The sequence below is a fragment of the Strix uralensis genome, chromosome 5 (assembly GCF_047716275.1).
Source record: "Strix uralensis isolate ZFMK-TIS-50842 chromosome 5, bStrUra1, whole genome shotgun sequence".
Taxonomy (NCBI): Eukaryota; Metazoa; Chordata; class Aves; order Strigiformes; family Strigidae; genus Strix; species Strix uralensis.
This window is the reverse complement of record NC_133976.1, coordinates 21,094,521-21,111,536: the sequence shown is the minus strand read 5'-3', so window position 1 is coordinate 21,111,536 and position 17,016 is coordinate 21,094,521. Positions and strand designations below refer to the sequence as shown.

General features: G+C 43.6%; 1 protein-coding gene and 1 long non-coding RNA gene across 5 annotated transcripts in view; both read left to right on the top strand.

Moving 5' to 3' along the window:
- The first annotated feature begins 23 nt into the window (after positions 1-23).
- LOC141944064 (uncharacterized) lies at positions 24-10,650 on the top strand. The gene is made up of 2 exons (XR_012629144.1): positions 24-5,357; positions 6,330-10,650. It is a non-coding gene; the product is annotated as an uncharacterized LOC141944064 (long non-coding RNA).
- A 368-nt stretch (positions 10,651-11,018) lies between these two features.
- BRD1 (bromodomain containing 1) overlaps positions 11,019-17,016 on the top strand; it is a 63,356-nt gene continuing 57,358 nt past the window's right edge. For 2 of the 4 annotated variants that reach the window (XM_074870065.1, XM_074870063.1), the window contains exons 1-2: positions 11,020-11,372; positions 15,612-16,992. In XM_074870065.1, coding sequence (XP_074726166.1) covers positions 15,626-16,992 — 1,367 coding nt within the window. In that variant the 5' untranslated portion in view covers positions 11,020-11,372; positions 15,612-15,625. Of the gene's footprint in view, positions 11,373-15,099; positions 15,224-15,611; positions 16,993-17,016 lie in introns of those variants that run through there. The other 2 variants (XR_012629145.1, XM_074870064.1) reach the window with 2 other exon arrangements.

Sequence of the window (17,016 nt, the reverse complement as noted above, 5' to 3'; positions counted from 1 at the left end):
GCGGCGCTGCCGCCGCTTGAGCGGCCGCACGCACGACGCGCAATATGTCATGCGGGCCGCAAAATGGCTGCCCCCGGGCCGTGACGCTCAGGGGGCGGCGGGGCGGTGGCTCGGCGCCCGGATCCGGATCGGGGCGGTAGCTGCGGCCGCAGGGAGCCGGGTGTTCTGCTGCGCCGCCCCCGCGGCGGGCCGGGGTGAGACGCGAGCCTTCTGCGCACAGGCGCGGCCGCGGCGGCCGCTCGCCTCCGCCCGCTGCGTTTCTGGGGCGGCTGAGGGGAGCGGCGGCCGCTGCCGCGGCTCCGAGACGGCGGGGACGGGGCGGCGCCGGCCTAGGGGCTCCTGCGGCGCCGCAGGCCCCGAGCGACTGGCAGGGCTTCTCCCCGGCCGGCAGCGCCTTCCCTGGCCGGCCGCAGGCGGGCGCCCCGAGCTATCCCGCGGCCGGAGCGGCCGTTCCCGTCCTCGTAGGGGGGGCTGGCGGGCGGGGCAGCGCGGGGCGCTGGTGCCTGGCGGGCGGCGTGCTCGCTGCCGGCAGGGCCTCGGCTTCAGGCAGGGCCGGCAGCCTACCCTGGCCGAAAGCCTGAGGAGAGGCCTTCATGGGCATCGCTCCGCTGGGGCACGGGCACACCGTTACTCTGAACACAGCTCCCACCTTTTCAGGAATTTAATCTCCATTATGCATATTTGCGTTTAAAAAATCCCCACCTTGATATATATTTGTGGTCTAATGCACACCGGATTTGGTTTTGGGCTCTGTTTTGCTGTACTTGCAGCCACTGTCTGCCTCAGGAGGGGGCAGTTCACAGGACGCTTCCATCTGATCTGTGTAGCCGTCACGGGGAAGGCAGTTGAGGGATGAAGGATATGCGTTGCATCAGTTCAGCGAAGCGGTGGCCCACTACATGCTTGACATCTTGGAATTTTTCTTGGTAAAGCTTCTCCAGTGTTGGTGTTCAGTTGTAGGTTGGTGGTTGCCTTCTCTGACTGAGAAGGAGTAGTCAAGGTTGTCAAGTGGACTGAGTGATCCAAGGCTTTTTGGGTGGGGGTGAAACAGGGTGGTTTGTTTTGGTGGGGTTTTTTTAATGTATGTCACTTCTGATCTGGTCTGGTAAGACTTTGATGTTGTCAAATTGCCAGTGGCAGTCATAGATTTCTGCTTCTTTGACTTAAGTGTTGTTGGTCATAATAACATGCAGCTTACCTTTGGGATTGGAAGCAGGACAAAAACATTATCATCGCTGATTTGGACGCAATAATAAATTTTACATTAAGATAGTGTTTAGGGAGAGAAAAAGTGCTTAAGCAAGTACTTTCTTTTGATCTGAGTTGTTTTCATCAGTTAATTGACTGATTTTTTTTTTTTTAATTGAATGGATTTAGTAAAAAAATGTTTCAGTAGATATATGGCAGTTGATCACTTTTTGATTTGAAATAGTGGAGCTCTTGAGCGTGCTTCTATAGTATTTCTATGTATTTCTATAGTACTGGTGAGGTCTTCTAAATGCCAGTCAGCATAAAGTAAATGATCTGTTATGGTTCACGCTTCCTTTGGAAATCTCATGTCACTTTTTTTTTATTATTCAAACACTACTCAAAATCCCAACAAAATAGCTGTTACGCTGTGTGCTGGCAGTCCTCCTTTGTTCCATACGATAACTTTTAAATTACAGCGTGTTTTTACTGATACAGTTGAACTGCTACTGTAGATGATTGAGGTCAAGTAACTGAGGCCAAAGCGACTTGAGGTGAAGGTACTTTGACTTGGCCACTTTCCACTGTTACAAAGTGCATTTATATGAATACAACTACTTAAAAATGAAGATTGGTCTTGGCTGGATCTGCCAACTAGACTCAGTCATGGAGGTGTGAGAGCTTAGTTAAGAAGCCTTTATCATCAGTCTGTTGGCAAGAAATTATGGTCATTATTTAACATGCAATATTAATAATAAATAGAAAGATATAATCTTATAAAGCATCTCTTGGAGAACTATAAAATTGTAACAGTTATGTTGAATTTTACTTGCAATTACATAGACTTATCAAACCAAATAAAGCCTGATAATAGTAGAATACGTGGCTCTATTAACTGTTTGGGGTTTTTTTTAACAGCTATGAATTTAAAGAGTTTCCCAATTTGTAGTTGGAAATTTTACAGTAAATTAAAGACTGGAAATTCACTTTGTGCTCTCCCACTGCATGTTGCTCTTTCTGTATGCACCTCTCTGTACCTCTTCATTTTTTCATACATACTATTCTGGTAACTCCCTTAAGCGTTAGTGAAAGTTGAGGTTAATGAAAGTTCATTATTTCTTTAAATTATCTTCTAAATGGCTTGAAAACCAATCAGTGATTCAGTATATAATGTATAGATGTATATCACAGATTGAGTGAAATAGCTGGAACTTCTTTCTGTTTTACAAAAATACACTGGAAACTTAAGAAAGTAGGTCTTAAAAATCTGAGCAAAGCTGGGGCCAGAAAGTCTTCTCACAAGCAACCAAGTAATATGAATAAAACAAAGAGATGTTGTTGATCTGGTGACAGGCAAACGAAAAAGTAACTGCAATTCCTAGAGAAGGCTCCAGACTGCCAGCTTGTGGTGAGTGTAGCAGCACCGGTGTAGCAATAGTCTAAAGATACAGATTCACCATAAAGTGTGCAGCCTGAGGTGCAGGTATGTGAAAGAACATAGTCATTTGGCAAACTGGATATTGGGGAAGTCTCTGCAACACATCATGACAGGAAGAAACCAAAACTTTTCTTATTTAACTTCAGAAGAGTAATTTTTTTTCTTTGTTTCCCCCCATTTATGCCTTTATAAACTTGTTATCTGTTTCAGATACTGTGAATAAACATCTTTATTTGCATGTTTAACTGAACCTGGCATGAATGAAAAATGATCTGATACTAAATGATTATAAAAAAGTAATTTCTCACTCCAGTCCCTGGAGCAAACTGCAAGTACCTAGCTCCCCGTTTTGTAGAATATCGGAAAACTAAGAGAGCCTGCTCCCAAATAAATTGTTTGGGTTCTCTGGAGAATAGGTGTTACAGGCTCAGAGAAGAAGGAGATGTCACTGCAGTAATCGTAAGTAACCAGCTCTCTGTCATTCTCAATATTGACATGCACATTGAACTCAGAAGGCTCCCAGGGAGACTACAACAAGAGCCTAAAACCAGTTGGAAACTAGATTAAATCCTTGTATCCCTTCCTACTGTGACAGAATGTAAAATAAGCCTTAAATGTACCTATTTCTCTGTCAATATTATGTTACATGTTATTAGACGATTGTAGATGTTCAGTTGCTGCAGACAGAGCTTTGTGTTCTGTGGTCCCAGAGTCTCCAGTCACTGAGCTGTTCATGTTAATCTGATTTTTTTGTTTTCTTACATCCATTTCTTTCTTGGAGGTAAAGATAATAGTGATACTGCAATGATAAATTGGTGTAGTTCTGTCTTTCTGTATTTGTATACCTTTGGAAACATTAAATGTTATAATGGCATATTGATAATACCGATGTTGGGAGTATTAACTGTTTTGCTGCTGTTACCTTGTTGTAGCAGAATTGGGCAGTTAATGTATTGATCTCCAGACCTGCACTGATAAACTTGTTTTCCTTACTGAATGACTTAAACCTTTGACTTCACCTCTAGCAACTTCTGCATCAGTGATGCATTTTCCATGTGAAATCCGGAAGACAGAAACTATATCAAGAAATAGTAGTTCTTACATCAAGCACCAAGAATTGCTGCCTTTTGTATGCACTGAGGTAATATATTTGATAAAATGATCTCTTTTCCTCCTTGTATAGACTGCAGCCTCTTCCAGGACCCTATCTAGACAGTGTCAACTTAATGATCAAAACCTTAAAATAGAGGTCAGGAGTACTAAATTTGGATGTCTAATATAGTATCTAAAGGACACGATTTCTAAGAACACTTAACATAGGAGAGTACTTATATATTTAGCATACATACCTCAGTAACTTCAGCAGGCACTTGGCTCTGCTCATCAGGTGTCAAGATGTCAAGTTGGGTGCTCAGGAAATAAAGAATGAGCAATTACACAGTAGTTGTGAGAAACTTTAAGCAGTATTCTCTTCCAAAACCGTGATGCCTTTGTGCTTTTATATTAATGACCTCATTTGTTACAAACACAACTGTCTAATCTCTTTATCGTTCTGGATTTATAGCACATCAGAGGTGTACATCAGTGATTTTTGACTTGGGAGTTCAGCATATGATAGTGTGTTCACAGGATTTATTTATACTTAACCTTTATGTGGGGTAAGGATGGTGCTGGAACATGTCTTTGAGAAGTGCTCAATTTGAAGTTCCTATTCTAGCATTTTTTGAGCCAATTGAGATTCTGTCTGCATTATGAAGCCATAGTATGTATCAGAACTGATTTATAGATGTGTGAGTTTGGAAGATCTCTTTATTAGCCAGCATCAGGCCCTGGCCGAGGTGGTAGGCAGGTCTGAGACAAAGCAAAGAAAACTTGTGTAGGGCTCATTATTATTTGTTAAATGATACATACGAGTCGGTTTTCTCTGAACAGAGGAAGCCATGAGCCATGTCTGATTCTCTTGTTGGCTATTTTTGTAGATGTCATGTATTGAGTCTTGCTTCTGACTTACTTTTTCACTTTATTTTTCCTCACCAGATTTTGATGTCACCTTGCTTTGAGGTCCTTTGCCTTGTAAATGAGGAGACAAGGTTTTAATTCTGAATGAGCCCATCTATTTTGGGATTTCTTCTGTAGTAAATGACTAGGGATTCTAACAGCAAAGTTTCCTCCATTGCATACTATCTTAATCGTCTGCAGACCAGGTCTGTCCTCTAGAATGAATGAGGAACAGGTAGTAAAGTAATTAAGACTGGATTTGTGATTGAATTTTAACTTAATTATACTAAGGCTGAAGTATTAACTCATTGTAAACATTGGAGATCATTTCTTGGAGATACACAATTGTGAGTGATCTAACTAGGAAAACAACTTCAATCAGAGTTTATACTTCATCACATTACACTTGCAAGTTTTGATACTGACAGCGAGGAATTGAGAATAGAGAAGTCACTCTAAGGATTTAATAAATAAAATAAACTTTATATATTATTAAACTTTTTAAGGCAGCAAGTAACTTTTTCTTGCTTGGATGAAGGCTGTGTAGAGGATCCTTTCCAGTGTAGAGGAAAGGATCACGGAGTAGGAGAGGGTTATCAGAGAAAATAATAATGTATTTGCAGTAATATTGTTTACATGGGTTATGCTGGCTGAGTTCGTGCTAAAAGAAGTGTCTTCTGAAATTCAAACCTGATGAGAAGAACAACCACAAGGAGAAATTAAAGAAATTAAGGTACTGAAATTGGTGTTTGATTTGAGAAATATATTGCATATCAGATTTGTGTGGAGAGCACTTTGTTTTCCCTTTGCTATGGCTGCCTTTCACAATTTTTTTCAGTTCAAATAGGTGCTTTTTTTTTGTTGCATTAACTGTCTATAAATTCTGTCTTTACCTGCTACTGAGGTTTCCTCATCATGTCTTGCAAAAAAAGAAGTCAAAATCCAACATAAATTGTTTAGCCACAGTGTTTTGTAATTCTTTGCTATGCAAGTATATTTTTAGAACTTCTTACATAGCAATTACTGTTTTGCTTTTTGAGTCCTAACCATTACATTTTGTCTTTGCCTGTAACTTGGCTCAGTTAATTATGCTATGTGAATTGACAGACACTCCAATTCTAAACATGCAGCTTCTATCAGCTAAGCTAATGACTAAGGATGCTGAAGGGGCACTCGCAAACCCTGGATTTACTTTCCTGCTGCCTCTCTTGCGCTGGCTGTCATTTTCATCTGATCATGCAGGGAGGCAGTTCTGGGAGCTAAACAGAAAATCGGTGACTTGTTTATGGGAATAGCTTCCCATAAAGACCTTTGCAGCTGGAGTTACTATGCAGAACATAATAAAGGTGCCAAACTGTAAACACTAGGAATTGAATAATTAATGCCAAAGTGGCAATGATCAGAGAGAAGGGGAATTCTATTCCCTTGTTCATGGCTCTGTCTGCTCTTTTGTAAACAACAATATCATTATACATAAGTGCAAATAACTCTGCTCCAAAGGTTTGTGCTTGATATAATAGTCTCCAGTAGATAGTAGTTTTGCTATTTAGAAGACCTACAGGTGAGTAGGTGGGCAAGCTTTGTGCTTTTGCTGCAGAATTTTGTAATTTGGGGATATTTTGTTTTGTTTTGTTGAAGTGTAGGTTACATATGCTTTCATGTATATCCTAATACTGAAGATTTTTTTTTTTTTTTATCTTTGCAGTGTCGTGTAGGGGTGAGCTCAAGCCCCATCTTCCGTCATGCAACAGTTACAAGCATGTATGGTAGGGAGCATCTTATAACTGCAAAATCCCAAAGGTACTTGATGTTAAAGGATTCAGGATAGATAGTGGAAGGGTAAGTAAGGCAGGAAGTAGGTTTCCCTGTCAATTGTGTATCTCAGCAAAGTGCTTAACATATCTTTCTATCTGCAGTAGGTGACTGCAAGCAGTAGTTCCCACAAATGCTTAAATGGAAGTGGGGTAAGGGCCTTTGCATAGCAGCTGTACAGCTTAAAGACCACTCTGTCAAATGATCTTTAAGTATTATCTATAGATAACATTCCACAAGACTGCTTAGCAGATGCAACTTGCAGAGGTATTTCTTAGCAAGCACACTGATGTAGTTTGAGTTCTGGTGGAGCTGTGGTGATAAAAGAGCTCTGTCTTTATCAGTACCGTAAAAGGCATTGACTCAGCCTCCAGTCTGTTTTAAAACTCGTGTTTCAGTGAAGACCATTTGTTTGGATCAGCATGAACTGAACTGTTCTGTTTTAAAAGATCTTACCAATTTTACAAATAGAGGGCCACTTTGATTCTAAGGATGAGAAAGATGGTATGTGCAGGAAGTAAGAGTTAGTGAGGCCATAAGAAGCAAAAATCTTTGATTCCTTAGCAGTTGGTGAACATGGATGAACACCAATATTACTTCATCTTTACTCACCTTTTCGTCATAATACAGCTAAAACTTCAGGATCAGAGGAATGAAAAGGAAAATGCAGACAATTCTTCCTGACCAGAGAACAAGGAAAATACTCAGTAAACATGTAGGGTTAAAAAGGGCCAACACTTTTTCTTCCATAGTTGAAGCTAAAAGGTTGTTTCCTGGGAACTGTCATCTAGGACTTTGGACCATATATCCACTCAGTCTGGTATGAAAAAGAAGTCAGCCTTTCTGCCAGTGTATCAGTGATAACTAGGAGATGGATCAGTGATACGTGGATTTGTCTTTAAATACAGCAGTTCGCAAAGATCAGTCAGAAGAGGTGGAGGAACACTACACAGCCTTGCAGACTGAAGATAAACAGTTGTTTTGTTTGTCAGCACACTGCCATAAAATGTCTTTTGATAGGGTTGCAGCATCTTTTCCACAGTGCATGCTGTTCTGGCTTCAGTGAGGTTTGAGAACAACCTTTCTTTTGAGAACAACCAGCCTTGCACAATCATGCCTGCGAGTACTCTACCAGTGCCATGTACCACAACTGATGAGGTAAGTGAGATCAAAAAGCATCCCCTTGCAGAATGAGAGGACCATGATAATGTTGTATCTTATGAGACAGTATTCTGGAGGGGAATATTAATCATGCATAGATGAGTCTGAAGGTGTAAACTGTACAGTAGGAAGCCAGACTTGAAAACTTTATAGGGGTAGATTGTCTTGAGGCATCACATGACTTAGCAAGGTTAGGCACATTCTTCATAGTAATAGGAAGAATACACGCACACACGCATGTTATGGCAGTCCAAAACCTATCTTGAAATGGAAAGATTCTTGCAGGTTCTAAAGAATGTGTGGAGTGGGTTCTGCCTCTTGCTTGTCCCTTCACCATCCAGCTGTTCAGACCAGCGGAGGGATCAGAGTTCCATCCAGGGAAGACCAGCACCACTGCCAATATTTAAGTGCTGCAGCAGATCTGAGTTGATCTTTATTAATCTGTAAAACAAAGGTGATACCAGGTAGGTGATACATTTGAGCAATATAGAAGTGTGTTTCATGAAGCTTGATTCTGCAAGGAAAGAGAGGAGGATACCAAAGCAGATAAATAGCATTTGTGTTTGTTTACATGATCCTTCCTTCTTGAAGTGTTTCTCTTGAGAATTGGATAACTAGTGCAGATGAAAGCTGGTAGGCAGAAGATACTCCTTCTGTGGAAGTCTTCCCTGCAGGGTGAGTCAGCAGTGGCAACTTGAATAAGAACTTGATGCTGCCAAGTAGAGGTGTGTAGATTCTCATGGACTGGGACTGAAGCCCTATGCATATGTTGAGCTAGTGCCAAAAAAGGTGGTGAGGGTCTTGTTGCCATCAAACTGTGGTTCAGAGAGCCAGTTATTTTTTGCTCGGAATTGTACAGTATCCCAGTAGAATTGTTTCCTCCTTGTCCAAAACCAGAAAGAATACTACTTTGAGTCACCAAGTCTCACTTGTGAGATGGAAAAGGCAAAGGAAACAGATGTTTGAGATCATAGAAGCGTGTGTTGAGGACTGGTCAAATACCCCAGACAATACTACATACTGTTGTGTTTTGAAATGATATGGACTAACATACTAATATTTAACATGGAGGGGTTGAGGACCCTGATCTGGTAGCCTGTCATAATGTCAATGAGAAAATATTTGAAAGTGTAACGCTCCTAATACTGAACTATGTGTTGAGCCTGCCCTGATCTTTGTGCCGTTGCTCTGAAGTGCTGTATCAAGGAATGACGTGCATTCTGTGCCAGAGCCTGGACAGTCTGTGGTGACAACTCCCTATACCTTCTTACTGAGAGGATAGAGAACAACTGATGAACCCTGCCTGCATGTTAGTAATTTGAGGTGGAGACACTATCTCCATTATGGGAACCAGGAAATAAAGCTCAGCAGTCATTTGAAATTCTGTAGAGAATCTGAGGAGCAGCGAGGCCTTTCTGCATTAGGCTACCGTGGATCAGAAGCTTTTCATTTCAGATCTGTTAGGAAATCAGGTTCTGGCAGTATAGTACGCTGTCGTGATTGATTCAGGCTGCGCTGCGAGTCCTTGGTCAATAGGTTGTGGGAATCGATGCTGCCGTGGTCTTTTTAATGAAATCATTTTGGAACTGCCACTTCCCATTTTTATCAGTGTGAAGTTTAAGACCTTACACCTTATGGATGGAGTGTTTTTACCAAATGTGCCCTATGTACAGAGCTAGAAGATGAGTCTCAAGAAAAAGTAATATAAGTACAACAGCTTGCTAGAGAGAATAAAGCATGAGTTTCAGCTAGAAAGAGATGGTTAAATACCAACAAGGAACACTGCATTATTGAAGGGACATCCAGCTACGGAATGCTGTAGTCCACCTGGCAGGAAAAAGAAACTGGAAAAGTGCCAGACTTACTTGCGCATCAGGCACGTGAGAGTATGGACACCCGCAAGTTCTCTCTGGAAAACTTGTCTCCAGTTAGAAAGCATTTGTACAGCTGCAGGGCAGATACACATGTGGATTATCACTTAAAACAACTTTTAAAATCATAAGTAAGATTTTATTATTACTAGCTCCTTGACAACATTTATAATTTCTAGTATACGTTGCGCACTAATTTATATGATGTAGTTTGCTGCTCCCTCTTTAATTTTTCTATCACAAGCTGAATTCCAGTGCAACAACATTAACTAAATCATCATGTTGTAAGAGTGATAGTAGGATCACTTAAGCGATATAACGGGAGAGTAATTCCTCACAGGTGAGTACACAAAGGACCAGATGGTCTCTACAGTTCATACAATCTTTATTTTTTTTGTATTGGAAATTGAAGTTACTGGGCCTGTCTAATCCTAAAGATCTATTTCTATGCTGAGTGCACTGCAGAAATGTTAGCTGTTTTAATAGTTTGAAGAGAGCACAGCGTGCTGGTTCCCTGATTGGGGGGACAGGGGGAAGGAGTTTGAAAGTACTTTGCCTATTCTACAGGATTTCCGTAGTGAAGTTACTTCAGCTCTCTGGACCTTAATTCACTTTCTACAAGTAATGACAGGTGTATCTATTTCTGATGTCCTACTCATAAATTTATGGCAGGACAAACTGCTGTTTGAAGCAAGCAAATACAGTAGTACTAGAGGAAACGTAAAAATGAATTGGTAAATCGTTTTGAAGAAAGGTTTACTGGTGGTTACAGATGGGCCAAGACCATCACACATCCTCTTGGCTGTTTGCTTTTTACAACGTGTAGGATTTGTTCTGTATGATCCGCAAAGGCAAGCGTTTGTCTCGGGCTGGGCTAGCTAGAAGTTGTTTAAGTGTGTGGGTGCAGCTGCCTCCCAGAAATGTGTTGCAGTAAAATCCTCCAGATCTCGAATATGGCTGTAATGGCTGTCTAAAAATAATACGTAACAAAGGGTGTCCTTTGCCGGGAGAGCCAGAAATAACTTGCTTTTGCTTTGTCAAAATGTAAGGCTATTATCAGGTAATTTACAAGCAGCAGCCTCACCCGGAGTCCGCGAAGAGTGAACTTTCGAGCAAATCTTCTGCGTACGAATCTCGAGCTGAGGCTTCCCCCAAAGAAATAATAAATACCACTCGCTCGCCGTTTGGAGCCTGGGTTTTGTAACGAGCCGCGGCCCGCCCCCGTTCCCCCTCCTCCCCCGTGTCGTCCGCACCGCGCTGGGGCGTTTCAAGCCGCTGGCGGGGGGAGGCGCGGGGCCTGGCGGGGGCCTGGCAGCGGCCGAGCCCGGCCGGTGCTGGGCGGGAAGCAGCGGCCGGAGCAGCACGTTCCCGCCCAGGCCCCGCGGCCCCGCCCGCCCGAGTGCCCCGTGCCGGCTGGGGCCGGGCCCCGCGCGGCCCTCCGCGGCCCTCCGCCGGCCGGGGCGGGGCGGCGCCCAGGCCCCGCCCCGCGGCGGCGGCGCGGCGGGGCTGGGCGGTGCCTGGCGCCCTCACGTCCCTTCCCTGCCGCCTCCCTCTCCTCCCCCCCCCCGTCGGCGCAGCGCTGTGGTGAAGCCGCATTGTTTGTGCCGAGGGGGGAGGGGAGCTGCTCAGCCCCGGGAGCTGAGCGCCGAGCCCGCAGCCGGACGGCGACCTGCGCCGCGCCTCACGAATGCGCCGCGCCCGGCTGCAGCAGCAGCCCCGCACCCACCGCCGGGTCGCCGCCGCGGGCAGCGCGGCCCTCTCAGCGCCCGCTCGCCCGCCCGCGGCTGCCGGACGCGGGGCCAGGCGGCAGCACCGGCGGGACCTCCGCCATTAAACCGGCCGCAGCGTCGGCCGCAGAGGCGGAGCGGGAGGTCTGTCAGCCGCGCTTCGGCGGCTCACACAGCGTGAGTGAGGCCGGGCGGGCGGCGGGGCCGGCGGGGGGGGTGGGAGGAGGGCTGCGGGGCCGGCAGCCGGCGGGTCCCGCCGCGGCGAGACGGAGACCGGTGGCGGGGTGGGGGTGGGGGTGCGGGGGGAAGGGCAGGGCGGGCTGGGCACGGCGGCGGGGGAGGGCGCGGAGGCGAGCGGCGGCCGGGGGCGAGGCGGGCGGGCGGGGAGGCTGCGCGGGGGGGAGCCGAGCGCGGCGGTCTGGGGGAGGGCGCCGCTCGAGCTGTTTTGTCAGCCGCCATATTTGTGGGCCGAGTATTTTCGCGGAGGGGAGGGAGGTGACTTGGGAAGGGCTGGAGATGATGGGCCTGGGCAGGAACCATCCTCCCGGGGGCCGGGAGGGGGGAATGCCGGGGCCGGGCAGGAACCATCGGCGCGGAGGGGTGTGTGCGCGCTGGAGGCTCCCTGGGCGTGGGCAGGAAGTGTTCGCGGAGAACCGGCGAGGGCGGGCCCGTGGGCGTGGGCAAGGCCCCCGCGCGGGCCGTGCCGGCGAGGGGCCGGGCTGCCGGGTCCCGGGGGCGCTGCCGCCGGCTCGGGCGGAGAGCGGCTCGGGGGAACCCGCTCCGGTGGTCGTCCCCGCGCCGGTTCACGGGGCTGCCTGAACCCCGGTTCTTCGCATTCCCCTGAGGGGATTGCTCCTGCTCCGCAGCTGAAGTTGTGGGTAGTGTCCGCCCCGTGTGCGTGTAGGCACTGTTTGCTTACCCTCCCTCATTGTCTGGGACCAAAGAGCATTTTGGGTCTTTCTCTTTTTAATGGTCTGCGTGAAAGTGTCCATTGAGAATGGAATTCCCGTTTCTGTTGAGCAAGGGATCCAGGGGCCAAAAGCAATTCGTTTGGAGAGGAGGAAGGTAGCTAGGACAGAGATTGGAAAAGGAATTTGTAATCAAAAAGTGTGCGTTATAGTACTTTTCCTGTTGGTTTTAGCTATCCTTGCACCTCGATAAAAAGTGTTTTTTCCCCTCATACCGTGCGTTCCACAGAAACAGCTGTCTTCTTGTACTTTTGTTGTGGCAAGGAAAGCGTCTGGTGCTGACTTTCTTCTCAAGCAGCTGATGTAATTCCAAGAGAGGAAAGGTGTGGATAACTTTCCCGGTTTATCTCCTCCAGTCTTTGAGTTAAGCAGCAAAATAGCTCTAACAGAAGTACATTATGTAATTTATTTTGCTGTTAGTGTGATGTCTTTGTTAATATTGAATGGAAAGTGTCTTAGTTTACTCTTTTTCAAACTTAGATCCATGGTCTTTGTTCCTGTCCATCTACAGGATACTACTACAGGGGGGGAAGGGAAGAAAGGTGCCTGATAATTAACTGGGAAAAGCAAAACAACTCCCGGTTATGAATTTGCTATGCAGAAATCTGATCTTCATCTGGAATATTTATAGGACACTTGCAAACGGAAGAATTTTTGAGAAATAAAACACTGCTTTGGCTTCCAGAACATTTAAGTTATTCACACTAAGTTTCTATGAAATTCAGCCAGAGTGCTACCAGATCCAATTGTGTGTTCATTGCATTGTGTTTGTAGGGTATCCATTCTGCGTTTAACTGTGACTGTAATTTGCTTCCTAATTTAGCTTTATTTACAGTTGGGTATTACAGGGAAGATGCTTAGATGTTAGCTCAACCGTTTTTTATCATTCTGGTTCATAGTTTGTTTGAGTTTTATGATAGTAGTCCTAAATCTCAAAGCAAGAACACCTGTGCTTTTGAATATTTTCTTCCTCTTCTTATTGCCTGCTTGTAGCCAAGCTTAAGAAACTTGGGAACAGAGGAGGATGGAGAGCTTAGAAACCCAGCATGAATGTGTTTTTCTGTGATACTGGGTTAAGTTAGTGAAGTGTGGGCAAGTTGCACGGTTTTTTTTTTTTATTTCTGAGGGCTACCTCTCATCCCTCCCCCAGTATTTTGTTCAAAACAGTCACTGTTGTCATGAACCACTGTGAACACGTACACAACCAGCTAAGATGTAGGAAGGGACATTTTCAAAAAAAATACAGACTTTTAAATCTAGATAAAATTTACATGCAATTATACGAGGTAAGGATAATGTAAATGTTTTTTCTTGATTGGTGACTAAATAAAGACAGATGAAAAAAAAACCATAAAATGAAACCATTCTTAGCTGCAGCACATTGCTGTGCCTTGACATGTCGGTGTGTTTTAGCTGAAGAATCCTGCTTTATTTATTCACCGTAATAAACAGAAATCAGGGCCATTATGTTATCTTTGGCCTCTGAATTATCGAATCTGATGTGAAACTGGAAGCTAACTTCTAATTTCAGTTAAATTACCGGTATGCCTTTGTTTCTAGTTATTGGACTTTCTGTAGCAACGTTACTGGTTTAAACTTCTGCAGTTAAGAAATCAGTATGATTTAACCCTGTGTCGTTTTACAGAAATTATTAAATATTTCTTCCAAACTTTTTTGAAGAGGTGGACCCTTTTTTATTCATCTGTTGATTCTGTAGAATAGATCAGAGGTCTCTCATGATTAAACACCGACTGTTGTCTGGTTTTATGCTTGTGCTGTAAAAACAAGTAATAACAAGGTATTTGTGTAAATAGCTCTATGAGCACCACAATTCTTGCATGGATAATAAAACCAGCTTAGATTGGGAAAATAAGGTCAGTTTGTGAGAGCAGATAGATCAGACCCTCTCAAGAACTAGTTTTAATGCTAGCTGCTTAAATTAGTCTTCTTGTAAAAGGAGTTCCTTCAGTATTTTGAAGGTGCACCTTAGAGACTGGCATCATAGACTAAGCAAAAGGCAGGCTACATGGAGTAGTTTATGTAATTGTTCCAGTCCTTGCTATTTTCTTCCTGAAACAGAAACACTAGTCTTCAACAATAATTGTGTTGTGATCTCTTATTTCTCTGCTACTTTGGCAATACATGCTGACTCTAGTTGCATTATTTTAACTAGTAGGCAGCACTGCATTGAAATGCAGAATTGAAACCGTGAGGCCCTACTAATACTTTAAGCCAGATCTAAGATTTAAGATCAGGAGTTTTTTCTGTAGCTGAGGTTGAATTTTGCTATTTATTAGGAAGGAGGGTGATGGAACTTCTAAACTTGACCTTATCAGTTGGTTTTATAATATTGTCAGCCCGCATAGGGAAAACCAACAACATTAAAATGTCAAAAGGCATAAGTATGGAATTTTTTAATTAGAAATTTTGTGATCAAAATGCATGCTTGTCTTAGTCATGGCGCTTCATGATGGGGGGAAAAAAGCTATCTTTTTGTATCATATGTGGAATGATCTTTTTCCAGTAAGTGATAAACTTGAAAATTATGTTAAAGAGATTGGGATTGGATTTTAAGACAGGGAGATTTTTATGTACCTCAGTTGCTCCGAGAACTCTTGAAGAGTCTCTTGAGGGAGAGGGTCTGTGTACATGCACGCTTAAATGAAGGGAGGAGAATGTTTTTGCTGTAAGATCAATCTGCTTTACAGGTGGAGTATCTCCTAGTTGCAGTCCATTCTGTACCATATTGGGCATTGCAAGTTCAACTGTGTTCTTGTCATTTTGTAAAGAATAATAGACTCACTAAGAATTGAGAAAAGTAAAAAAAGTAAAGGGCTGTCAAATTGCATACTTGCCAAATTTGTAATTATGTGTGTTTTTCTAACTTTAAGTATAGCTGTAGTAATTGAGTTGTTAACATGAGTATTTCAAATTGCACTGGGAAAGACTGTGGAGAAAACTTGCTTTTCTTTCACGGTTACATATGTTCTTTTGCGTGGAGATCTGGAGAAAGCAGTCTGTAGACGTTGAAGAAAATTTCAAATTGCAGACACCCTTAAGGTATTAGAAAATATTGTATTAAAGGTTTTCTTACAACATAACAAGTGTAATTTTTTTTCTCTGTCACTTCTGAAATGTTTTTTTCTCATGCAGCGGTCTTACAGATAGCTCTTCGATAGGATTTTTGTATCAAGGATTTTGTATAGCTGTGTTTACTTAAAGAAGCTGTTATTTAGGAGAGCTCTTTATCATTAGGTTAAATTTGTACAAACGGTATGAGCAGTCCTATTAAGTAAAGGTAACAGGTAGCCTTTTTTTTTTCCCCAATTGAATAGATAGATTGGGAGCTGTAGAACTGAATGTTTTGGGTTTTTTCTTGCTATATTAAAACTAATACTTTAATATGAATGTTTAGAGTTCATAATATTAACTGTTGCTCTGATTTTAGGTAAACATTACCAAATGAGGAGAAAAGGAAGATGTCATCGAGTATCGGCAGCAAGGCATTCTTCTTCCCCATGCAGTATTAAGCACTCCCCCACACGAGAAACCTTGACATACGCTCAGGCTCAAAGAATGGTTGAAATAGAAATTGAAGGTCGCTTGCATAGGATCAGTATCTTTGATCCTTTAGAGATTATATTAGAAGATGATCTTACAGCCCAGGAAATGAGTGAATGCAACAGCAATAAAGAAAATAGTGAAAGACCACCAGTTTGTCTAAGAAGCAAACGGCATAAAAATAACAAAGTGAAAAAGAAAAATGAAGCTCTTCCAAGCTCACATGGTATACCTGCTACAACGACTCCTCTTCCAGAACCAAAAGTACGGATTGTTGAATACAGTCCCCCTTCGGCTCCTCGGAGACCTCCAGTTTATTACAAATTCATTGAGAAATCAGCAGAAGAACTTGATAATGAAGTTGAGTATGACATGGATGAAGAAGATTATGCGTGGTTAGAAATAATAAATGAGAAGCGGAAAAGCGATGGAGTGTCAGTTGTCTCACAAAATATGTTTGAATTTCTTATGGATAGGTTTGAGAAAGAGTCTTATTGTGAGAACCAAAAACAGGGTGATCATCAGTCTTTAATTGATGAAGATGCGGTGTGTTGTATATGCATGGATGGTGAATGTCAGAACAGCAATGTAATCCTGTTTTGTGATATGTGTAATTTAGCAGTACATCAGGAATGCTATGGGGTGCCATATATACCTGAGGGCCAGTGGCTCTGCAGACACTGTCTGCAGTCCCGTTCTCGGCCTGTAGACTGTGTGCTGTGCCCAAACAAGGGAGGTGCCTTTAAAAAGACTGATGATGATCGTTGGGGACACGTTGTGTGTGCTTTGTGGATTCCAGAAGTTGGATTTGCCAATACAGTTTTTATTGAGCCAATTGATGGTGTCAGGAACATTCCCCCAGCCAGATGGAAGTTAACATGCTACCTCTGTAAACAGAAAGGTGTTGGTGCCTGCATCCAGTGCCACAAAGCAAACTGCTATACTGCATTCCATGTGACGTGTGCTCAAAAGGCCGGTCTATATATGAAAATGGAACCTGTGAAAGAACTAACTGGCAGTGGGACAACATTCTCTGTAAAAAAGACTGCCTATTGCGATGTACATACTCCACCAGGTTGCACACGGAGACCTCTAAATATTTATGGAGAAGCTGAAATCAAAAACGGTGTTTGTAGAAAGGAAGGATCAGTCAGAACTGCTAGGTCTACATCAAAAGTCAGAAAAAAGACAAAAAAAGCCAAGAAAACAGTGGTTGAACCTTGTACAGTTATGCCAACAGTATCTGCTCCTTATATCCCCCCCCAGAGGTAAGCAAACCAACTGAGAGAAAC